Here is a 26,352-nt window from a genome sequence, read left to right on the forward strand (position 1 = left end):
CACATTGAGATACCATCTCTCGCCAGTTAGAATAGTGATTATTAAAAAATCTGGAGACAACAGATGCTGGAGAGGATGTGGAGAAATAGGAACACTTTTAAGCTGTTGGTGGGAGTGTAAATTAGTTAAACCATTGTGGAAGACAGTGTGGCGATTCCTCAAGGACCTAGAAATAGAAATTCTATTTCACCCAGCAATCCCATTACTGGGTATATACCCAAAGAATTATAAATTGTTCTATTACAAAGACACATGCACACGTATCTTCATTACGGCATTGTTTACAATAGCAAAGACCTGGAACCAACCCAAATGTCCATCAATGATAGACTGAGTAAAGAAAATGTGGCACATATACACCATGAAATACTATGCAGCCATAAAAAACAATGAGTTTGTGTCCTTCTTAGGGACATGGATGAATCTGGAAACCATCATGCTCAGCAAACTGACACAAGAATAAAAAACCAAACACCACATGTTCTCACTCACAGGCAGGTGTTGAATGCTTAAAAGACATGGACACAGGGAGGGGAGCATCACACACTGTGGACAATTGGGGGTGGCTAAGGGAGGTACAGCAGGGGATGGGGAGGGCAGGGAGGGTTATTAAGGGGGAGAAACAACAGATGTGGGTGATGGGGATGAAGGCAGCAAACCGCCTAGCCATGTATGTACCTATGCAACAATCCTGAGTGATCTGCACATGTACCCCAGAACCTAAAGTACAATTTAAAAAAACTGACATTTAAAATGCTTTTGTAGGGATTATAGTAATTTTATATCTAAAGAAAAAGTCGTCATCAAGATGTTTTAAGTTTAAATTCAGGAAAACACTTTTTAGGCTATTTAAAAAATACTGTTAGAAATCCCCTTGAAGTGTGTGAAGTGAGTTTCTAAGGTGCCAGTTATCATATATAATGGTTTAATGTAGCGCTTTTTGCTACTACTTTTAATGAAATGTTTTTTTTTTTTTAATGTTTAAACTAAATCTGATTTGCTTACTAATGATATGTGAATGCTCCCAGGCACACACGTCTCAGTCACCACTTCCACTTTGAGAAAGGCCCTAGCTCTGTGCTTAACCTGGACGATCACTGACAGGGTTGGGATACAACTGCTGCAATGTGCAGGTGCCACTGTTCATCATTTTCACCGATTGGTGATACCAAGGAGGGTGGCTCTGTAAAGAGCCCAAGTTGTCTGCCACTTTGCAGTAAGCAATGGCCATTGCCTGAGCTCTGAGCCCAGCTATCTCCAGCACCCACAGCTCTGGCAGCTCTCCCATGGGCCAATCAGGAAGCCATTCTAACTGTCTTGTATGCAAGGTCCTCCCGCTTCCTAACTGGCTTATTAAGGTCACTGAGTAGCTATTATCAAGTGATCAAGAAACAGTATTGTGGCTCTAGTTGTCACTTTAAACAAAGTTGTCCATTTGGCTTTGCTTTAATTTAGTGCAGTAAATGTAGTAAAGGAAATATCAAATAATTTGTTTTACGTGGATACGTGATTCATCCCTTCAGCCTGAGGAAGGAGTGTTCAACCTTGATTTTGAAGAGATAATCAATTGTTTGAGATAACACATATAAAACACATAGCGCAGTGAAGTGTCTGTCCTATCAGACGCTTGGCAAGTGTTCATTGTCTTTCCTTTCCTCTCTTTTCTTTCTCATTACAAAAATCTACATGCTAATTGCCTTTAATAAATGTTTGCAAAAGGAGAAGATTATTACTAAAAATTTTATTTCTTTATAAGCTTTCATTCCCAGTTTTTTAAAACATATACCATGTCCTGGGAACTCCTACAGATACTGGGATACACTAATGAACGAAATGTATGAAACCCTGTTCATCATAGAGCTTAAATTATTCATGTGTAATTCTGCATAATTCTTAGATTTGATTTATCACCCATTAATGTTCTATTTAATTACAGATTATTTAGTTCAAATAAGATACCATTATACTTCATGTTTTCAGTATATTTTTCTAGGCATCATATCAGTCTATCTTCCCAACAGCTTTGAGAATTGGAGAAAACATTGTTACCCAGGATCACACAAGTATTAGGAGAAAGACTATTGTTAACACTCCAAACTTTTAGAGTTGTGTTTGTGACCTTTTGCAATGATCTGAGTGTATGTGTCTCTCCAAATTTCATATACCGAAATCCTAACTTCTCAGGTAATATTAGGAGGTGGAGGCTTTGGGAGGTAACTAAGACCATTGGGTGAAGGCCTCATGAGTGGGAATTGTGCCCTTTCAGAAGACGCCAGCAGGAGCTTGTTAGTTCTTTTGCCCTTCTGCCATGTAGGGACACAGCAAGAAGGTGCCATCTGCAAAGCAGAGGGCCCTCATCAGACATCAAATCTGTTGGCACCTTGATCTTGGACTTCACAGCCTCTATAACTGTGAGAAATACATTTGTGTTGTTTATAAATTACCTAACGTAAGGCATTCTGTTACGGTCTCCAGAATGCACTGATACACCTATTGGTTACTCCACAGCCATCGCTTGTGAAAATAATGGCTGCACCTGCACAAATATATAGTTTCCATGCCAATGAAGATATAGCTTCTATTTCCCTGAGTGTGAATGGAATAGATTTGAATTTCCTAAGTAGTAATCTAATAGTTCATTCATTGATACTGTAATATAAATTAGAATCTAATAGATCAATAAAACATTACTTACCCTCAAAACATCAAATCTAATTAAATCTAGGTAACTCTGTTACCTAGTTTTAATATAACAGATTAGAGTTCTGTTTGCAAATTTCTATATTTGCCTATATAAGAATAACAGCACGTTTCCCCCATTAAAAAAACCTACTGGCAGGGCGTGGTGGCTCACGCCTATAATCCCAGCACTTTGGGAGGTCGAGGCAGGTGGATCACGAGGTCAAGAGATCGAGACCATCCTGGTCAACGAGGTGAAACCCCGTCTCTACTAAAAATACAAAAATTAGCTGGGCATGGTGGCTCGTGCCTGTAATATCAGCTACTCGGGAGGGTGAGGCAGGAGAATTGCTTGAACCCAGAAGGCAGAGGTTGCAGTGAGCCGAGATCGTGCCATTGCACTTCAGCCTGGGTAACAACAGCGAAACTCTGTCTCAAAAAAAAAAAAAAAAAAAAAACCTATTGAGTAGAAAGTGGGAAGACATAATTTTTTAAAAAGACAGGAGCTGAGACACAATTTACCTGCAGCCACTGCTTCTCAAGTTGCCAGTAATGACTTTTTAAAATGTATAATCAAGCTGCAAAAGACAATGCAGAAGATAAAGAAGATGAAGAGATATAGGTGTAAAGCTACACGTGCCTCTGAAATAGTGGGCACCGTAGTTTATTTTCAGAGAAATATGTTAAGATGCCCCAACATTTTTAAAGGAAAAATACTTGTATTTAGAAACCTAAGACACAGCCCTTAAACCTGTTATCACCACACCTCCTTCTCCTCCCTCCAAAATTATAAAATGTCTCTCCTTTCTTCCCTTCCTATCCTACTGTCAGCTTCTTTAATCTTAGAATACCAACAGACTTCTGAGACATTATCTTAGTCATCCTTTTAAAAGAAAGGATTCATGAGCCAGATGTCTTTCTAAAAGCCACAGGTTTTGCAAGTCAGCTAGGTGGAAGGAGAATTCCTTTGTACATCTGTAGCATCTGTCTACATTGGGACTTCCAAATACATTCCCGGATTATCTAATTATCGCTTTCAATATCCCTTGGAGAGAAGCAGGCAGGGGTCGGGAGGTGGTAATACTGATTCTATTTCTTAAAGGGGTAAGGCTAATGATTTGTACCACAAAAAGGTGGCTTAGCCTGCAGGGATAACCTCTAGAAACTTCTGTTCTGTTGTAAAAAGAAGCCCTTTAGTGTCTTAAAATAACATTCTTCTCTAAAATTCAAGGCAGAGGAAGGTGCAACAGCTTCACAAATACCTCTAAGTAAATGCAGTGCTATCTGAAACATGTCTCTCCTTGGCAGGTTATGACCACCTTCACGGTATATCTCAGGGTGTGTTCTTTGGAACACCAGTTTTATAAGAAAAAGGAACCATGTTTAAATAGTTTGGGGAAACACTACCAATGTCATCCTCCCTTTCAATGAGTCTGAACACATGTTAGCATGATGAAACCCTTGTGAAGGTACCTAATTTAACTTTGACAGGTGGAATCTGTTATTTATATAACAGCTGTTTGCCCTTGAAAATAATACTTTGTGGAAAATTTTTTTAAAACATCAGGGTGTGGTTGGCATGCACCTGTGGTCCCAGCTACTCAGGAGGCTGAGGCAGGAGGATGGCCTGAGCCCAGGAGGTTGAGGCTGCAGTGTGTGGTGTTTGTGTCACTGCACTCCAGTCTGGGCAACAGCGTGTGACCTTGTCTGTAACAAAAAATTGTAAGATTTTTAAAAGGTAAAAAAAGAAAGAAACATCAGCCCAGACATTTTTCCTTTATATTTTCTTATCTAGAAAGCAAAACTTCTGGAAAATACGGAGTACGGTATAATATAATTAACTAATTATCAGGCACATACTTTTCTAGACATGTGGCTCTGTTTTTCTGCCTTACATATTGTATTTTATCATCATAGTGTGTCTGTGTGGTACATAATATTGTTATTCCCATTTGAGAGAGCAGGAAACTGAGGCTCAGAGAGGACCTGTAAATGTTGGCATGGCAATAGGCTGTCCTCAGCCCCATCCATCTGCCCACCTATATATACTTGCCCTTGGTAAATGCAATCAGCTTTAAATACCATCTTTAAGCTGATGATCCAAATCTACATCTGTAGCCATAACTAGTTGATTTACTGACTCTCATTGAACCTACAGCCCTTTCCATCGCATTATTATTTCTCAATTGTTTTTTTCCTTATTCAAAATGTAAAACGTTGGGAAAAGCCACCAAGGAAAAGGCTCACTGGTCTTTTATACTAACCTAGCCATGGCCCTCATGAGCCACGAATCTGTGCCTAACTAAACTGCTGCTAGAGCAAACTCAGAAAATTGAGATGGTCAAAATTTTCTGGCTAAAAATGTCCTTTGTCACCTACCCCATGACCCCCATATTTTAAAAATATTTTTTTCAAGCTAACAGATTGCTTGCTGTCTTAGTCTGCTCAGGCTGCTACAACAAAATGCCATAAACTGGGTGGCTTATAAATAACAGAAATTTATTTCTCACATTTCTGGAGGCTGGCAAGTCTACAATGAAGGCTTCAGCAGATTTGGTGTCTCGGGGGGGACCTGCATGGTGTTTTATGGACGATGGCACCTTCCCACTGTGTTCTCACATGAGATAAGGGCACTCTCTGGATCCTTGGTTGTTGTGGTTGTTGTTTTAATAAGGGCACTAAGCCTATTCATGAGGATGGAGTCTAACCACCTCTCAAAGGAACTACCTCCTAATTCCATCACATTGGTGATTAGATTTTGACTTATGAATTCTTGAAGGACACAGATATTCAGACTATAGCACATGTATTGAACATCAAATTATCAATATTCACTTTGTAACTCATCTAAGTTAAATGATGGGTATATGTTGTTTAAGGTATATTCTCAGTATGAGACTAATACAAAGGGTTTTTTAAATCATTCCTAAGCAAAAACAAGGCAACTACTGCAAAGTATTCCTTTGTAAACCATTCTCATTAGGTTTTGTAAAATTCTGAAAAATAGCTCTCGATCCCTAGGCTCAGAACTTCCACACTAAAGGCTTTCTCTTATGGCACTTCTGTTTTTCTAAGGGTATGATGATAGGATCTCCGTTTAGGGGCTTGCAGGGTGTCATATAGGTCTCCACCTGATTAGGTGGCCAGGTGTTGTTATACAAAGTAATCAGAAGTCAGTGTTTTCCTCAGTTTGGTCACAGACACAATGATTTCTGCATGGAAGCTATCTTCAGCATCCAAACCTGACCTAAATAACAGAAAGCTACTGGGGTATATTAACTAACCTCTGTTCTGTAATAATTAAAACCCTCCAAAAAAAAATCCAAGCAAATGTTAAGTTTCTCCATTCCAGTGAAATATCTCTCTAGAACACTAATATTCTTTCAGGGCATTCATGTTTCTTTGATTTAACTTAACCCAGTAAGCCAGATTTTTCCCAAAGGGTGAATTGAAAAGGTCCGTTAACTCTTTCAGTACCTGGCTTCCTGAAATCTCTGCAAGGCCATTAGCAGTGTTTCGCCTTAGGCTTTACATTTTTTAAAAGTCAGCTGTCACTTTCAGAGCAATCCAGAATAGCACACTCAACAGTTCCCTGGAGCTCTGGAAATGTTAATGCCCTCCATCAGCAGCGACCTTGCCAGGGGGAAGTGATTTAGGCACTAGGGAGAAAAGGGCCACTATCTTTATCACACCAGTTTACACCATCAGCTTCAGAAATTGTGTGAGAGAAGAATAATCAATAGTGTGTTAAGACCAATCTCGAGGAATGCCAAGACAAAATACCACCCTTCTGCAAAATGCTGAGTTGAAGGAGAACTTCTGAATGCAACGAAAGAAAAATTAGCTGTAGTGGTAAAACAAAATGAATTGTGTCTCAAGACGGAATTTGTCATTGTGAATGGCACTCAAGAGCTCTCTGTGTACTTCAGTGGAATCACATAATAGACATGATGAAAAATGCTTATTTTAAAGTTAACACAGAATGAAATAACAAAACTGGAACAAATGCATTGCAAATATACTACATGCGAGTTAAAGATCAGCTCATGTAAATACACCCAAAAAGTTGACTGAAGGAAAAGTATCTAGGACAAAAATCATCTGCTATGGAGAAATGAAAGAAATAGAATAAAGTTAAACTTTATCAAAATTTTCTGAAAATGTTACTGGATTTTCTGTAATTTCAGTAAAGGTATTATCTCTCAATAACCAGCACAGAGTATAAAGCTTCTGAAAACAGCAAAGGAAGTGTCTCCACACCACCCTGAGTGAAATCACTGTGGAAAAAGAACTGGCAGCTCAACCCCTAAGATCATTACAATAAAATGCTTGATTTCCCATAGCGATCTTGATTGTGACATGAACAGTTGTCAACAACAAAATCAGAGGAAGCTATCATCATATGGATTCCATTCACATTTGCTTGTCCCATTGCTACACCACTGCTCAAGAGAGTGTTTTTAAAGAATTCTTCCAGTAGACATTTTCATTACTCAAAGGGGAGTCACTGAAATTATTTGGCCTTATATGCTATACAATGAAATACATTTGCCATGATTAACAGGCATCCCAAACAGATGTTTATAGACTGCCAAATCCAAGTATGTAAAAGTGAGATACAATTCCTTTAATCCTGAAATTATTCTGTGGAGTAACTATTCCAATCTCTATTTTTAATTCAGTTCCCATTATTGTAGTTATGTTCTATAGAGTCACTGCAAACATTGACTTAGCAAATACTGAACCGTTGCAGCAATGAGAAATATGGGTTTAGGCTCCTGCAAGCCACTGACCACAGCAATTTCATCAACCAATCAATACGGAACCTTGTTTTATGTGTGTTTCTGTGAAAAGACACGTTACTGAATCTAAATTGTTGATTCATTAACATTGAACTCATAGCACTATAATTAGGGCTCGAATGAAGTTTATCTAACATACATATTTTTGCCATATGACATATTACACATCTTGTGGTTAGGAACGCTTGACAGTACTTCAGCCCAATGCTTGGGGGCGATGTTAAGCATTGAAATCAACAAGAAAAAGCACAAAAATGTGAAAAACATTGTACTACATCGATCACAAAGAGAACACTTTTTTTTTACAATCTGAGAGCCGAAATAAGAGAGTGTGTCTACTCCAGCCTCAGCTGGGAACATGACTCAAACTTTTTGGCACTGTGTCTTTATGTTTATGAGAGAGCTATGAATATTAATTCTGGGGTTAAAAATAAATTTCAGTGAGTAAGCAAATTTGCAAATATGAATCTACCAATAATACGGATTGACGGTGTATGCTGAAACTGTGAGTCAGGGCATGTAGTTGGTCACTCTGTATCTGGGTAGTTCTTTCTGTTCTATTAGTGGTAACAGTTGCTTACTTTTCAAAATTAGAGTTTATTGGAGGTAAAAACTTCATGAGAAATGTGGACACCATTGTGTTGCGCACTTCTGCCTCATGAATTTAGGAGAGAATTCAATGTCTAACTTCCTTTACTTTTCAATGTTTCTTCCAGGTCTTTCAGGGATGTGGTCAGCCCAAGCCTGCTCCAGCTCTCAGATCTGCCCGCTCAGCTCCTGAAAATTTTAATACACGTTTCAGGCCCTACAATCCTGAGGAAAGACCAACGACTGCTGCAGGCACAAGCCTGGACCGGCTGGTGAGTGTTCTCAGATTGATAACCAGGGCGGGCGATTTGTGTTACCAAAGTCATTCTTTGAAACTCCTAGGAGATTCTGAAAAGTGGGTTATAAAAGTCATCTCGTTCTTACATCTGCTTCTATTCTTAATTCAAATATTGAAAAGTAATGGACCTTTCTTTTGGGTCATGAATTGGCTTATTTAAGAAATCTATTAATCCATTAAGAAACTATTAACACATGTGTGCAGTGACCAAATTTTCGACTTCATATTTCTCATGACATATTAATTTGAAAACTAAGTGGCCAGTTCTTCCAGAGATATAATTGCAATAGCGCATTTCCTACTCATCTCTTTTAGTTATTTTCTGAAAATGGTTATTTATTCAATTATGATATAATGCAACTTCATTATGACTTTTTCTTATTTGCAAAGTTTTCTGTTTGAAAGACCTTGCCAGGAAACCCCAAATCAATGTTACTATAATTTTTTCTTTTGTATATGTCTTTAAAAAGTTGGAATCCTTAGAAGTAGTCTCTTTGAGCTGTTTAGATGTGTGTCAGGGAACTCAGTGATATCCATCATCAAAGCAATTTATAATACTCAGAGAATACAACCGTAAACATAGTAAATACAATTTTTAAATGTGTTTTCAAGACCAAATTTTGCTATAAAAAATAAAAGTTCATAATTCCAAAGAAATACTGCCTGAATATTTTTAATCAAATCTCTTCCATTTATAGTACTATAAACACTTATATACCTGCAATTGTTAGTGATGTTAATGTTGCTTTGCCAATTATCTTGATGTAAAATTAACAGATAAAATTCTTAATGTCATAAAGCACTTGAACCACATCTGACCGTGTCGTATAAACTCAAGTCTCAAAGACTGCCAGTTATGAAAACACTTTTATTAGTCACTGTTATAAATTACTTTATGATTTTAGTTAATATTCTTCTATAGTGTAGAACTCATAAGATTAAATTGGTTGAATTTGGCTTCGAAGTAAGTACCTCTCAGCATTTCTCTCTATAAAAATCAAACATGCTTACAACCTAAAGGCCTGTTTATGAAGTTTCAAAATAAAGGGATAACTGAAGTTACTAACTGCTAAAGTATGTTATAAATTTATTACATTTCTTAGCAAATAAAACCTACTCTCTAGTGTAGATATTTGTAGTTGCTGCAACTTCTACTATACCTTGCTTATATCTATTCTTTGAGACAGGGTTTTACTCTGTTGCCCAGGCTGGAGTGCAGTGGCATGATCATGGCTCACTGCAACCTTGATCTGCTGGGCTCAAGTGATCCTCCCACCTCAGCCTCCTGAGTAGCTGAGACTACAAGCATACACCCCCATGCCTTTCTTTTTATTTTTTTGTAGAGACATGGTTTTGCCACGTTGTCCAGGCTGGTCTCAAACTCCTGAGCTCAAGCAATTCACCTGCCTCAACCTCCCAAAGTGCTGGGATTAGAGGTGTGAGCCACCGCACCCACCAATTTATATCTGTTCCCTATCGCAGTTTCAGGAAAAGTTTAAAAATAGTCACTGTTTTTCTATTAAACCACCAGTTAGATTCCGCCAAATAACTAGTCAGCTGTTTTAAAGAAATGATGGTTTTCATTAGATTCCATTGTTTAAGTTTTACTTTACAAATTGCATTGTATATCAAGATCTTTCTAACCAGAAGCACACATGGTGAGTATGGGTTTGATTCCTTTTTCCATTTTCACTGGCTCTTAACTTAGCTATTGGAACAATCCAGTCTTTTCCTAATTTTTGTAAAATTTAATTTAAGAGCAGGGGTACAATGTAAGATGAGTAAGTTCTAAAGATCTGAGCTAACAATACTGTATTGTTCACTTAAAAAAATCTGTTAAGGGGGTGGGTGTCATGTTAAGTGTCCTTACCTCAATAAAATAAAACAAGATTTAAAAGAGCTGGGGTACATTACACACTTAGTTAAAATTACATTGAATTTGAACATTCTAATGATGTGTATGGCAACAAAGTCATTTTTTTCCCCTTTGAAACAGAGAAGCAGTTTTCTCTCTTCCCCAGGAGAAACACCCTTAAACAGGGGAAGTAGAGCAAGAAAAATATGTTTCTAAAGACAATATTTTTTCAGCTTAGGATAAACTAAATAAAGCATCAACATTTTGAGAATTTTATCTGATATTTAAAATCTGATGGACATGAAAATTGACATTTGAACCTTTTATAAAGGAACTTCATTGGTAAACTTCAAAATGCTCTAGCTATAAAGGTCTCAAGAGTATACACAAGTAGCAAACAGAGTGAAAACCTTTTGCGCCCCTCAAAAATATATATTATCAATCTTTTTCTGAAAATGATTCATAATGGTCAACCGTATGATCACAAGTAAAAGCCAAGGACCGGACTCTGTGCATAGGTATTTAAATCAATAAGCCAATTTTATTCTAAAACATTCTCAGGCAGCATGTAGCATTTATTTCCTTTAAAGGTGTGGCTTCAGGCTCTGTAAGTGAAAATTGCAGTTTTGTTGATTTTTTTATTATATTAAATTCTGATCCCTTCTCAAATGGTAAGAATTAGTGACGTGTAATGCATAGCCAGCCATAAGCCCACTTTGCTCAGCTCCTGAGAGCAAGGCACTGGTTCCACATCAAATAGACCTATACCAAGGTTATTCTTGAGAGACATGAGCTAGGCCCAGAGCGAATAACAGAGTCTCAGCAGCCATTGGCTCCCCTGAGGATTTCTTCCTCTGGGGATTCCAATATAGCTCAGAACAGTGGAAAGTTGGGGCAGTTATCCTTGGCCAGACTGTGGTACAATAGTCAAACATGCTCATCCTCAAGAAGCATGCGCTGCCAAACTATCCAGATGGGTCTGTCATCCATTATGGCCTATTTAGGCTGTTTATAAACAGCGTTCATATTACCTACTCCTGTTTTAATTTTCCCCGGAAAAAATGTTTCCTGCATATTTATAAGAAGCATGTGTCTAAGAAAAGGAGGATAATTTGAAAAGATTTCCCTTCATTTCTTGAAGTGTTTCAGCAGAAAAATGCTTCAAAGGGCACTATCAAAATACTCCTCCAATCACCCCACCCCTTTTGCCAAAATGAACATAATTATAAAGCATAAGGCACTTGGAGAGTTATTTCTTAGTGCCATTTAAATTAGTAACTGTGGCAGTAACTTTGGGATCTGTTGGTAAATTTTCTTGTATCAGTTATTCTAAAGCTATTTTTTAAATATTTGAATGGGTAATTATGGAGTTTGTTTTAAAAATAAAACTGCTAATCCCAAACTGAGTAAACTGCTGCGAAACCTTATATAAAATCATTGAAAACAAAACTCTCTCTTAAAAAAATACACCAATTTCATCATTTAATGTCTTACTCTATAAGGAACTTAGAAATTCTTTTGTATCACTAGGGAACATTTCTATTTGCTCCTTTAAAGTTATATGGGCATAAGAAAGAGTTAAAGTAGTCAGCAGCTTCCAGGCAGACTACCCTAAAGTGATTTTTGTTATCCAAGAATGAGTGAATGTATTTTTATAAATTCAGCTGCTGACAGAAAGCCAGCTCATCTGAGAATATTGCAGTCCCTACCACCAACATACAGGATTTGTTGAGGATACCAATGTTATCAACTGCAGTAATTGAGTTAAGAGAGTCATCCCACCATTATGTTGCTTTCTTGTCACCAACAAACTCCCCTTCATGGCCCCTCTGTCCCAGCTGATTTTTAATGACTTTCAATCAAACAGACCTGAGATTATTGCTTGCACTCAGGAAGAGACTGGTTCTGTTTCTTTATTCTTAAATGTATACTCTGCAAATTCTCTTCAATAATTTGATGTAAAACTATAATTTTTCTAAAAGACAGTTCCAATTCACTGGAAATGTCAAGTATAAAAATAAATCAGCACAAATAGCCCGAATTTGAAGATCTGAGCATGGAAAGGTATTTCAAATTAGCCTCCGTAAAAGGCAATTAGTTGTACAGCTCAGAAAATTAGAGCACGGCGTGTTCTGCGGCTGGCAGACATACTTGGGCAGGGAGTGTCAGTTACTTTATTCCAGCCGATTCATTAGAGTAAAAATGGACTGTGCATGGTGTATCTTAGAGAAATATATTTGATAAAAGTAAAGTTTTTTTTAAAGCCAGATTTGCACGTTAACTCAACAAGTGGGTGATGATTTAGACCCGTAAATCTCCAGTAAGTATTCAACACTGTCCTGTGGATATGGATTTCTCAAATATCCTACTGGTCATTCTGAGGGAATTTGGGGTGGGGAGTGAGTGGAATGCCAACTTACCAAGCTAAACTTTGTGCCTGTGCTGTGCTATTACGATGTATAGAATAATCTCTTTTCTTTTTCCTTTAAATTTGTTTTCCTCTTGCTTCCCAGAGGACTGTGTGGCGGACTATGCAGCATAGTGTAAGCATTGGTCTTATTCTTCCTCTCATCCCCATTTATCTTTGTACAGTCATTCAGGAGAATCCCTGAGAAATTCCCCCTCCACTGTCCCTTTCCCAATTATCTGGAGTGGATTGAATACTGCACATGGCCAACTTGTTCAGTGGTTTCCTCTCTGCTTGAAATTTATGGTTAACAACCTTTTCATATTCTTTTCCAATGGCCAAGTTTTCAATCTGATCTTGGTGTAAGACGAGCTCATCGAATGGCTGATTTAAATTCTGTCCCAATGTTCAGACAATGTGTAGTCTGCCTGGAAAACTAGCTCTTTCCTGTTAGAATATATTGGCCTATAAGAACAATAGGCCAATATATTCTAACAAACCAACATCAGCCCTCATGCATAAGGTGCTAATGTTTCCATTAGCTGAGACATAGAAAATTTAAGGGATTAAAAAATAGGTTGTTTGCTTTTCTTTTTCTACTTGAATTTCCTGATATCTTTCAGAGCATTCAGAGCATTTATAGAGGGAGCACTGGATATGTTTTACTTGAAAGCTTACCCCCAATACAGGGCTAAGGACAAGAACACTCAGGTTATGTCACTTGACTAGATTAACCAAAATAGTTTATCTGGTTTCCACAATATCATTGAATGCTGATAACACTTTTTTTTTTTTTTTCTGAGATGGAATCTTACTCCCTCCACCTCCCAGGTTCAAGCGATTCTCCTGCCTTGGCCCCTCAGGTAGCTGGGATTACAGGTGCACACCACCACACCCAGATAATTTTTGTATTTTTAGTAGAGATGGAGTTTCACCATGTTTGCCAGGCTGGTCTCGAACTCTGGCCTCAGGTGATCCACCCTCCTTGGACTCCCAAAGTGCTGGGATTACAGGCAAGAGCCACTGCACCCCTCCGTGATAACACTTCTTAAAAACATGCACCCTACATGGTATCATGGACGAAGAGAGAAGGTGACTGTCACTTGAGAGGTACCTATTTATTTGTGCAGCCCACGTGTGAAATCATAGTGCTAACTGTTTGATCTTAAATCCAGGCAGTGATAACATGATGTCTAAAATCCCTTCTTTGAAATCATGTGTTTAAAAAGAAATTGTTCTGAGTAGTATCCTCATTCATTATTCCGCTCCCTGAGACCAGGCCAATTTGGGTGAAGTAAGAAAGTTAGGAGGTAAATCGGAGCAGGAACACTGCTGAAAGGAAGACCTTGAGGAGGCCACAGGGAAAACAAATAGCTAAAGGGCTCCTGATGCTAAGAGGGAAATGGGAGGGGACAAGTCAGGTTTCTGCTCGATTGGTCCCGCTGATAGTTACAGTGGCTTCAGTTAAGATAGTAGTGTCTGCCCTTTCCAACACATTCTCGGGAGCTCCAGGTTTTCCTGCAGTTGGTCCAGTTCAGTTTCCTTACCTAATGGTTGTCATGACCCTGTAGCTTTCCCCAAGAGTTATCACTTCCTTGAACATACTGGAATGAATACATATCATAACATCCCTGTGTCTGCTGTACTTCCTACTTGTCTCCTATAACCTTATCTAGACCAAAACGTACAAACAAGAGAAAAAACAGAGGCCTGTTTTTGATATATGTTTTCCAAAATTACACTGCAACTTTTGAGATTCATTGGTAGGTAATTGGTGACAAACATGTTGTTAATATTGTGACATATATATTTAAGTACTTATAAAAGATCATCAAGATATGCAACTTTTTTAATTGTTCTGAAACAAAATGGACAAGGCAACTAACATCCTGGCATCATTTCCTGCCTGATGGTTAGTACCAGTTTCAGTAAAATGCTGGTGATAAAAATGTTCTTCCATGCCTCTGTGGGGCCATTTTGGTGCAATTTAGAAAGTCTTGGTTGTAAGGATTTAGGAAACTGTCTGTTGTTCATTTTAAATTGCTGTGGCATTTCACTGTCACCTCAAAGGATTCTGCACCCTGCTGAATCCACTATTTTGCATTTCAAAAGGATGTCAGGCTGTGTTTAAGAAACTGCTTTATTATCTAGACCTTCAGCCACTGTCTTTAGGTGAAACTGATATTTCCCACCTTCCACCCCAACACAGACAGACACACACACACACACACACACACACACACACACACAGGCACCCTCAATCTTCAATTGGCCCTAACAAAAAAAGTAAAACCTCAATAACAACAATAAGCCAGATTCTCCACTTTAATTAGTTTTCTAAAGATAAATGGGTCAAGGCCAGATTGGCTTTCAGCCTCTGCTGAAGCTGAATAAATTACGTCCCATTCACCCCAGCAAACAAATGGCTACTGCTTCATCCACTTCAGGTTGTGAATGGCCCGGCCCGGTCTTGCCCGAACCTGCTTTATCTATTTGCTGCAAAACCCCACAGAGACACCCCAGTTTCATTTTGAATGAATCCTTGGTAATAACAGAAGCAAAATGCAGTGAGCTTTCAAAGCAGGGAGATAATAAAAAAATATATATATATTAAAATCAAACCACCCAACTCATTCTGTCTCGGTGTCTGCTCTTCTCTGGGCAACATCAGCAGCATGTGGTAGCAGGGAGAGCCACCTGTCACAGGCTCCTTTCCATTTAGGAGGCTGTGGTTGATGAGGCCCAAGTGGGGAATATCATAAGACACACATGTAAAATGATGGTTTATCTTCAGGATATTCTGCATATTCCATGGGCTGGAAGGATGCACAAATCTAATTCGATGGTATGCACTGTTGGAAACCTGGATGGAGCTCCTGCTCTTGTGTGGATTTTTTGGCTCACACCCAGTGGACAGTGAACTATTTTTACACCCCCAGGAAGCTATTCTTTTGAGTATGTGGAGGAATTAGTGAACGTAGGAGGAGCATGGACCTGTCTTTCAGTCCAGGCCAAGCTGGTTTAATTGCACGGGGTTGTATACCTTGGGGAGAAGGAAGAGTACACTCACTTTAGCTACGTAACTCCCAGGGAGGTACTAAAGCCCAGTCCACATCACCGTTTTAAGACATGTTTAAAGAATCATATGGATTCTGACAATGAAATAATGTTACACCACATGTTTTGGAAGAGGAACAATTTTGCACAACTTATAGTAAGTGTGAGTGATATTAAATCATCCTGGGGGCAATTTGTTAACAAAACCGTTTTCAACTCTGGATTAAACTCTCCTTTATTATCAGAAACACTTAAGCAAGAGCTTTGGTGACCTCTGTATCATAAAAAATGAAATGTTACACTTTCAGAACCAAAATAGGACTATTACAGATTTTATATGTATTTTATGGCATGTTGATATGCTTATTTTCTGCTTCAGGCTTTAAAATTTCTTGGAAAATTCCTAGACTTCAGCTAAACCCAAATTGATGCATTCTGTAGGTATCAATTTATCAATAAATGTATTGATTGAGTTCTTCTCTCTTGCATAGAACTTAGTAAAGCTAGCTGCTATGTCCAGTCTGCATCATAGCATGTTGTTAGTGCTGGCATCATCAAAGGGCAAGTGATTGTTTAGAAAAGACGTTGCTTTCCAAGTCAGTTAGACACGCTATGTCTTCTCCAGAGAACAGTACGTAGTGTAGAGCCTCATGGAATATTAATCTTAGCATACAATAAATAGGAATTTGATTTTGCAATCTCCGATTGACTATGTGAAAAAACAATACGTAGAAGGTATATTAGCAAATGAGTAATCATTGACCAAATATACAAATTAAAAACATTAAACATCTGTAGCATCCTTAATATAGGCCATGTCTAAAAGCCCATTTTCTCTTCTTAAGCCAGAACTTTCTGCCCAAATCTTCAACAAATTAAACAAAAGCTTCGGTATCAGTTGTGAACTAGTCAGAAGCAAAAGTTCATCTGCACTCTCATTCACAGTAACTGTCCTTTATTCTGCTACGTAATTGGTGTTTTGGTGGATTGATTATGGAAGTCTGAATAGACAAGCACACTAAACTGCTCAAACCGTACCTTTAAAACTATTTGTTCATGAGACCCATCAGTTGACACAGATCTTTTATTAATGTATTGAGTAAAGAACCTTTTCCTTGTCATGGAAAATCTGCAACAATATTTTCTCTTAGCTGTCTGAGATATTTGCATGACTCCCAAATGTAATGTTCATGCTTATGAGAGCTAGAGCTGAAGAAATGGGATATTTTATAAATACCAGTTTTGATGTATTTGCTGTATAATCAATCAGCTTTTAACAGACTCTGGGGGCTATGGAATACATTTTAAAGCACTGGGAATTTGGCTATTCCCATAACAGACTCGGACACTCTTTACTGCTAGCAATAAACTTCAGGCATAAACATTGTAGAGAAAACCAGATGAAAAGGAACCTGTTTGAGTGAAAATTGACTTCCCTTCATAACTGTTAAAGGTAGAAAGATATTTGCAATACACAGTAATTTTATTACTAAGCTCATTCACATCATTATCGTCAAAGGCTCTGACTTCATGGGTATTTTCTTATACCCATAACACTGGCCAGCTATCAAAACATAAAAAGTCACGTTGATAGTAAATGAATGAACCACCACCAGCAGCAGCCCCATTATATGCCTGGCTAACAAATAATTTGTTGGAAGTTCGTTTGTGTAATATCTGTAGAAGCTTTTCCAGTGCTGTATTGATCCAGATGGGCCAGGCCAGGCAAGCCCACACCTATAGACAACCCCCAGAATGGCTCACGACAACACAAGTTTATTTCTTGTGTGTGCCAAGTACTCATTACACATTGGCTGTGTGACAAAGCAGCCATTTTCTGGAGGTCCACCTTTCACAATGGCAGGGGAAATGAAGAATGTAGCAAAGGTGGCTGTTCACGTCTCTACCTGGAAGGGTCACATCATACTGATCACATCTCATTGGCCAAAGCAAGTCACATGATCAAGCCATCAGATAGTCAGGGACATATGTTCCTATGTGCCTCATACAGAGAGAGAGAAAAAGGACATGTTAGTGAATGATAGCATTGTCGACCACAAACATTATGATCAAGGCAAGATTTTTTTTGTTTTAAGAGACCAAGTCTTGTTCTGCCACCCAGGCTGGAGTGCAATGGTGGATCTCGGCTCACTACAACTTCAAGCAATTCTTCTACCTCAGCCTTCCGAGTAGCTGAGATTACAGGCATGTGGCACCACTCCCAGCTAATTGTTTGTATTTTTAGTAGAGACGGGGTTTCGCTATATTTACCAGGCTGGTCTCGAACTTCTGACTTCAGGTGATCCACCTGCCTCAGCCTCCCAAAGTGCTGAGATTACAGGATTGAGCCAAGGCAAGATTTTTAAATTGATAAAAATCCATGTCATTACACTCTCCAGCACTAAGATAAACTGTACATGAAAAGGAAAAGAAAAATCAGTCATTCCTTTATTCAGCGTATTTATCATGCACTAGCATGAACCACATGTATGTGACCAGACCACAATCAAAGAACTCACAACACTTTAGGGCAAACTTGTCCAACCCACGGCCCATGGGCTGCATGTGGCCCAGAATGGCTTTGAATGCAGCCCAACACAAATTCGTAAACGTTCTGAAAACATTATGAGATTTTTTTGCAATTTGTTTTTAGCTCATCAGCCGTCTTTAGTGTTAGTGTATCTTATGTGTGTCCCAAGACAATTATTCTTCCGAAACGCAGCCCAGGGAAGCCAAAATATTGGACACCCCTGCTTTAGGAGATGACAGGCAAAAGTAACTATAATTTAAATCAGACCATGCTCTTATAAAGATTGCCCTGCAAATGAACAGACTCTTCTATGGTCTTTTGAAAGAACTAACTTGTATTTTAAAAAAAAAATTAGAATCCTAGGAGAAATCTAAGTCCTTGTTACAGAGAGGGTATTTACGTTGCCCTACAAAACCACCATCCCTTTTCAGTCATGTGGCTTTTCAGCACTGGAAGCCAATGGAGCTTACCTGAACTTTCAGTTCAATCATCATCCAACCAGAGCAAGGGATCCCACCCCAAATCTGAAGACAGTGTCTCAAAGGAGGACACAGAAGTTATTGCCTAGAAATAGGAGAAAAGTGCCAATAAGTAAACAGAATGAGCTAAAATTTTTTATTACTGGCATCTAGACGTCTTTCAGAGCCAGACAATATGTATTTTAAATGAGGCTTTGATACTGCCCATTGTGAGTGCTGCTCTCGTATGACTTCATGTCATGTTTGCTTAGGCAAAGCAATTTTTCTGCTCTTCTTTCTGGGTCAAACTGGTTGGAGCAAATCAAACTGTCCTCCCTTTCTCTCTCTCTCATACATCATCATTTAAAATCACCAAGAATTCATGTTCTGGAGCCTGCCGTTGTCTTCTTGTACAATATCAGTTGATTTCTGAACAGCATTCATTGAACGAGAACATTTTTACAGGTTAATCGAGGAAACTGCACTGGCTGACAGCAACAGCAAATTTATCCATGGCAATGATAGTCTCAGGAATGTGTGTGTCATTGGCTTCTGTGTGGAATTATTTGCAAAACTGTAGAGCTTTGATTCAGCTGGAAGAAAAATTAGAATACAAATTCATAAATTATTTATGCATAATGAGGCAGGAAACCAGTGACTTTGTAAACTTTATTCTAAGGGATTTTGACCTCAGAAAACTCCCCAAAGCAGACAGCATTCATTTCCGTGAAAACTCTCATCTCTGTACTTGAAAAAGCTAAGCATTTCCTTTGCTTGCTCTTTGCAGCTCCTTGAATAGTAGAAAAAAAGGGTAAACACAAAGCATCTAGAAGAGCTCTGAGAAGAAAACATAGAGGCAGCAAACTGCCCTAATTGATCTACTCACATAAAATCCAAAAACCCAGAGGCTATCTTTAGAGCAAGACATGTCCACACAAAAATGTTTCCAGTTACTCAGGAAAATCAAATCCTCTTTATGCAAAATGTCTTCAAGGAACAATATTTCATTAGGATTTTGATGGTGAGGGCTCCAGTGAAAGGATCCTCATGCTCTCTTTTGTCTGGTATTTTTGACAAAATGAATAAAATTAAAAGCTCTTTATAGTATAATCATTTTTAAAAGTTTATTTTCTCCATGATTTTGGAGGATGAGAATTAATATTAATATTTAGGCATTTTTTTAAGAAGCTGACTTTGAACAACTTGGATCATAGTATGACAAGGAAAGGTATAGTGTGAGTGTGAGAGTGAGCGTGTGTGCGTGAGTGTGGGCGTGTGTTTCTTTTTTAATTACTCTGCACTCTTTGTGCCCAGTAAGTGGACAACTCAGAGATGTCACAATTATTTACCAAACAGTAGCCAAAGAATGATATTTTCATACAAATGTCTGTAATTCAACACTACTTTTTAAAATTCAGGAACACTCAGTTGTTGTGAACAAAACGTGAGTGCCAACTTCCGATACCTCCTAATGCCACACAGGAGATGCCTCATGGAAGAGTAGAGGGAAGAAGATAAGAGGATCCTTTCCAGAATAGGCCTCAAATTGTAGGTGTCTTTACTGATTTTTGTTTTATCTGCTTGTTCTATCCATTACTGAAGGAGAGGTTTTCACTATGCCAGGAGACCTATTTTTTTTTCATTTTGCAGTAGCTCCCCTTTATCCGTGGAGGCTACATTCCAAGATGCCTAGTGCATGTCTGAAACCATCGATAGTGCTAAACCCCATATATACTGTTTTTCTATACATACATACCTATAATAAAGTTCATTTTAGAAGTGAGGCACAGTGAGATATTAACAATAACAATAAAATAGGACAATTATAATAACACATTGTAATAAAAATTATTGAATGTCCTCTCTCTCTCTGTCTCTCTCTCTCTCTCTCAATTTTAATTCTGTTATACTCACCCTTCTTGCAAATTAAGAAGAGACAGAGCAGGATAGCATGAGACTTCATCAAACTACTCAGAATGGTGCACAGTGTAAAACTTGTTAATTGTTTCTTTCTAGAATTTTCCATTTAATGTTTTTGGACTGCAGTTGAAACCACAGAAAGCTGTGGTTTCAGTTACTCATGGTCAACTGCAGTCTGAATATATTAAATGGAAAATTCTAGAAACAATTGTTTGTGGTTGATGTATATATTTCTCATCTATATTTATAGTTAAAATTTATACTTCTTGTGAATGAGGTTCCATCAGAATAGTTTTCCGTCTCTACTAACTGTTTTCTGCCTTACAGTCTATTTCTTTCCAATATTAATGTAGTTACACCAAGTTTTTAAAAATATTTAACTGAAATATCTTTTTTCATTTTACTTTCAACCTTTCTGAACCTATATATTTTAAATGTATCTCTTGTAAACATCACATAGCTAGGTTTATTTTTAAATCCAGAATAACAATCTTTTTATTTCAATTGGAACACCTAGTTCACCTAAATGTACTAGAAATGTTGATATAGTTATTCATTTCTTCTATCTCATTTTGTGATTTCTATTTGTCTCATCTTTTTGGTCTTATTTTTCTTCCTTATTGTGGGTCAGTTGAGGATATTTTCTTACTTCACTCTTTTCTGTTAGTGTGTGGGGTATAATACTGTAGTTTCTTACTTCACTCTTTTCTGTTAGTGTGTGGGATATAATACTGTAGTTTCTTACTTCACTCTTTTCTGTTAGTGTGTGGGATATAATACTGTCGTTTCTTACTTCACTCTTTTCTGTTAGTGTGTGGGGTATAATACTGTAGTTTCTTACTTCACTCTTTTCTGTTAGTGTGTGGGATATAATACTGTAGTTTCTTACTTCACTCTTTTCTGTTAGTGTGTGGGATATAATACTGTAGTTTCTTACTTCACTCTTTTCTGTTAGTGTGTGGGATATAATACTGTAGTTTTAGTCTTCTAATTTTAACGTGCATCCTAACTTATCAAAGTCCAAGTTTAATTCATTCATCAATATCTTTCCCTTTTCTGTAACAGTACAAGGACCTTAGAACACCTTGATTCTTATAATTATCCTCCCAAATTATTTGCTATTATTATGGGATAATTTAGTTCTGTCTTATAGGTGTGTTTTACACAAAACAAAAGTTAAGATTGTTGTTACCGTCTTGTACTGGAACTTTTAATATATTATCGATCACATTTTACCACTTGCTTTTGTTATCATTCCTTTTGCATAAAATCATCCACTGAAGTCACTTCCTTGGTCTGGAAAACATATTATAGGTTTTCCTTTACTGAGAGTTTTATTTGAAAATGTATTTTTGCCTTCATTCTTGAAAGACATTTGTGCTCAATATGTAATTCTAGGTCAACATTTATTTTCTCTGGGTGCACTGATGCTTATATTTCACTGTCTCCTGGTTTCCACTGTTGCTGTTGAGAAGTTTGCTATCAGTTCTCCCTTTGTAAGTAATTTGTATTTTCTTTCAAGTTGCTTTTAGGGTCTTGTTTGTTGCTATCATAATGTGTAGGTATAGATTTCTTTTTTATTAGCTTTGCTTAGGATGTATTGGGCTTCCTGAGTTTCATGATTGGTTTCTTTGACTATTCTGAAAAATTCTAAGCCATTATGTCTTCAGGTATTGCTTCATCCTAATTCACTCTCTTTCTCTACTCATTCAGTAACTGATTGGACACATGAGACCATCTCACTCCATCCTCCATGTCTCTTAACCTTCCTTTGTCTCTTGCCACATTCAGAATAATGTATTTAGCTATACTTTTCAGTTGATTTAGTCTCTCAGGTTTATTAAACAGCTATCTACTTAGTTTTTAACCTGAATAATTTTATTTTTCATTTCTAATACTTAATGAATTAATTTTTATAAATATGCTTGGTCCTTTTTTTAATAGTATCTGCCTTCTCATCACATTTCTAAATTCTACCTTTTCCATTTTAAACATTTTCTTTTGTACTTAAAGTTCTGGGGTACATGTGCAGAACATACAGGTTTGTTACATAGGTATATACGTGCCATGGTGGTTGGCTGCATCCATCACCCTGTTGTCTACATTAGGTATTTTTCCTAATGCTATCCCTCCCCTGTCCCCATAGCCCCAGTTATCCCTCCCCTAACTCCCCACCTTCCGACAGGCCCTGGTGTGTGATGTTCCCCTCCCTGTGTTTATGTGTTCTCATTGTTCAACTCCCACCTATGAGTGAAAACATGTGGTTCTAAACATGTTTATTTCATGCTTTGTGGATAGCTAAAGAGTTTGCTGGTCTCATCTGGCATTTCTACAATTTCTTACAAGTGGTGCTTTATTTCCTTATAGATGTTATGCTTTCTTTGTTTCTGTTGTTTTTTGTGAGTTTATATTCCTTGGAAATTAATCAATAGGAAGTCTGGGTGGCCTGTGTTGAAGGGTATTTCTATATCATCTTATCCTAAGGATTTGCCCTTGGGAACCCTGGCTCTATGTGATTGGGTGGTGATACTGGCTCGTCACACTAGGGAAGCCCTGTATTTTACTCTCCTGTCCTTGCCCCAGCCTGCAAATCTAAGGCCATCAAAGCTGAAGGTCATCTGGGTCTGGGAAATATCCTTTGGGCCAAATCCATTCTTAGTACTCTTGTTTTCCTTTCTGAGTACTCATTTTGCCTTGGTTTGGGGCCTTTGAAGGTTTGCCATTTTCTCACCAACTTGTTGACTCCTACATGCTCCAGTCTGTGTTGCAGTATTAGCTGATCTTAGGAAACGTGCAGGAGAATACACATGTAGTCATGCACGAGGTAACCCTTCACCAACTCTGGGTTAAGATTGTTTTTTAAACTTTTATTTAGATTCAGGGATACACATGCAGGTTTCTTATGTAGGTAAAGTGCATATCACAAAGGTTTGGTGTACAGATTATTTCGCCAACCAGATTATAAGCCCAGTAGCTAACAGGTAGTTTTTGTTTTTTGTTTTTTTATCTTCACCTTCCTCCATCTCATCTCCCTCAAGTAAGCCCTGGTGTCTTTTTTTCCCCTCTTTTGTGTCCATGTGTGTTCATCATTTAGTGCCCACTTATAAGTAAGAACATGTAGTATTTAATTTTCTGTTCCTGTGTTAGGATAGGAACAGATATTGGCCTCAAATTCTATCCATGTTGCTGCAAAACACATGACCTCACTTTTTATGGCTGTGTAATATTTCCTGGTATATAGTACCACATTTTCTTCATCCGGTCTATTACTGATGGACATTTGGGTTGATTCCATGCCTTTGCTATTATGAGTTTTGCTGCGATTAACATATATGTAAATGTGTCTTTATGGGAGAATGATTTCTATTCCTTTGGGTACCTATCCAGTAATGGGATTGCTGGGCCAAATGTTAATTCTGCTTTGGATTCTTTGAGAAATTGCCAAACTGCTTTTCACATGGCTAAACTAATGTACACTCCCACCTGCAATGTATTAGCATGCCCTTTTCTCCACAGCCTCGCCAGCATCTTTTACTTGACGGAGCATCATACCAATTTAGAACAGAGCACTGGAACAGTTATTATTTTGTGGGGGGGGTCCTCTGTTTCTGGTAGGTATTCTAAGAAGCCCTGTTTCATTGGATCATGTGGTAGTTGGTACTATTGGTTAATATCATTCCAGTTTAAGCCCTAAATTTCCAGTTCCATAAAGGCAATAGCCCATCTCAGCAGTCCCAGAACCCCGCCCCAGGCCTGAGCCTATGGCCCTAGGCACCACAGAGTTTCATTCCAATACCTAGGCTCTTGGTGCCACAAACATCTCCAGAACCCATGCTGTTGGGCTTCTTTCATGAGTTATTTTAACTAAAAGATATCACCTATATCCACAGACACCTTCAGAGAGACAAACTCAGATACATCCTTCATTTTGTCTTCTTGCTAGCACCTAGAAAGATTCTCCTTCACAGATAGACTACTTACCAGCTGATATGGTTTGGCTGTCTCCCCACCCAAATTTAAAACTAAGAAAATAAAAAGATTGTGTGCATTCTATTTTTCTTAAAAGAAAACAAAAAGCACTTTTTAGATGGAGATACAAAATTGGCCATGTCTGTGGCGACCTCAGGTGCCAGGTTCCACAAGCAGCAGGGCTGGTCACACGCTGTGGTTCTGCTGCGGGCTGCAGGATCAGAGTGACCTAAACTCTGCAATTGGCAGCTTCTCCTGCAGACCACCCAGAAGTCTGCCCAGGCCAAAACTCTGGACCTGATGGGCTAGTGAAGTGTCTGCTATATACCAGCTAGATAGACTGGCATGGCACACATGTTTATTTTGTTTCATTTATTTATTTATTTATTTATTTATTTATTTATTTATTGAGACAGAGTTTCACTCTTGTTAGCCAGGCTGGAGTGCAATGCGCGATCTCGGCTCACTGCAACCTCCGCCTCCTGGGTTCAGGCAATTCTCCTGCCTCAGCCTCCCAAGTAGCTGGGATTACAGGCACGCGCCACCATGCCCAGCTAATTTTTTGTATTTTTAGTAGAGACGGGGTTTCGCCATGTTGACCAGGATGGTCTCGATCTCTTGACCTCATGATCCAGCAGCCTCGGCCTCCCAAAGTGCTGGGATTACAGGCTTGAGCCGTCATTTATTTATTCATGCATTTATTCCCTGCCTCAGACAGAGAGCAAGCACAGGTAGGGAGGGAAAAGAGTGGCCTCATAAAACCTGCATCTGTGTGGTCCTAATGAGGATGACAGGACTGCGAAAGAAGCCAGCTCTACACAGTTTAGGGATGTGACTCCCTTACCTTCCTTTTCTCATCCCTCCTGATCCCTGTGCAGAGCCCGCCCCAGCCCACCAGATGCACAACCCTTTTAATTTGTGCATGGCGCAGCAAACTCAAAGCTTTGCAAGCACATGAGCCAAGTTCAAAATCCTGACTGTGTGATTGTGTGCTCATTACCTAATGTCATCTCATTTTCTGTAAAATATTGTTTGTAATGATGATAGAAGCCAATGTGCATGAAGCTCCTAGCTCAGCCATTGTCTGTACTCAGCCTACATATTCTCAATATTCTCAACACTAATGATAATAATAGCAATAGCAATCATAGATTAAGCTTAGCTGTTATTCTTATTAATCACATTAATAAATGCAAAGTCAAATGCCACATATTCTAGCTTGTAATTGGGAGCTAAATAATGTGTACATGTGGACATAGAGTGTGGAGTAATAGGCCCTGGAGGCTTGGAAGGGTAGCAGGGTGGGAGGAGTGTCAAGAGTGAGAATGTAAAGGGTACAATGCAATGTACAATATTCATGGCATAATTACACTAAAAACCTGGGCTTCATCGCTACGCAAGATATCCATGTAACCAGATTGCACTTGAACCCTTTAAATTTGTAAAAATAAAAAAATCTCAAGAACACTCAAGTACAAAGATTTCAATTATTCATTAGGAAATAGTAGTTTTCTTAAAGATTTTTTTATTTATTCAGTGAGTCTTTAACCCAAAGCCTAGAGGTAAACACACTCTCCCCAGCCTTAGTCTTTACAGGAAGTGGCTGATAGGGCTTCGTGCTGCAGCATTTACGATGAGCTAAAGCTACTAAATAAAGCTTTTCTCAGCACATTTAGGTCTAGTCGCTGAGGACTAGAAGAGAACTACAAGCTAATGCTGGCTCCTGGCGTTGTTGTTGAATAAAGTCAACTCTGGAGCTTCTTTGCGAGTTACAGCCACACAGCAAGAT

The 26,352-nt window shown here is 38.3% G+C and overlaps 1 protein-coding gene across 2 annotated transcripts in view; it reads left to right on the forward strand.

The window, feature by feature from the left end:
* The window catches only part of GPC6 (glypican 6), a 1,188,890-nt gene that overhangs the window by 1,085,819 nt on the left and 76,719 nt on the right, over positions 1-26,352 (forward strand). The window contains exons 6-7 of one of the 2 annotated variants that reach the window (XM_035275392.3): positions 8,198-8,341; positions 12,736-12,765. In XM_035275392.3, the coding sequence (XP_035131283.1) occupies positions 8,198-8,341; positions 12,736-12,765 (174 nt within the window). The remainder of the gene's footprint in view (positions 1-8,197; positions 8,342-12,735; positions 12,766-26,352) is intronic. The other variant, XM_002742474.5, reaches the window with a different exon arrangement.

This window comes from Callithrix jacchus, chromosome 1 (assembly GCF_049354715.1).
Source record: "Callithrix jacchus isolate 240 chromosome 1, calJac240_pri, whole genome shotgun sequence".
Classification (NCBI taxonomy): domain Eukaryota; kingdom Metazoa; phylum Chordata; class Mammalia; order Primates; family Cebidae; genus Callithrix; species Callithrix jacchus.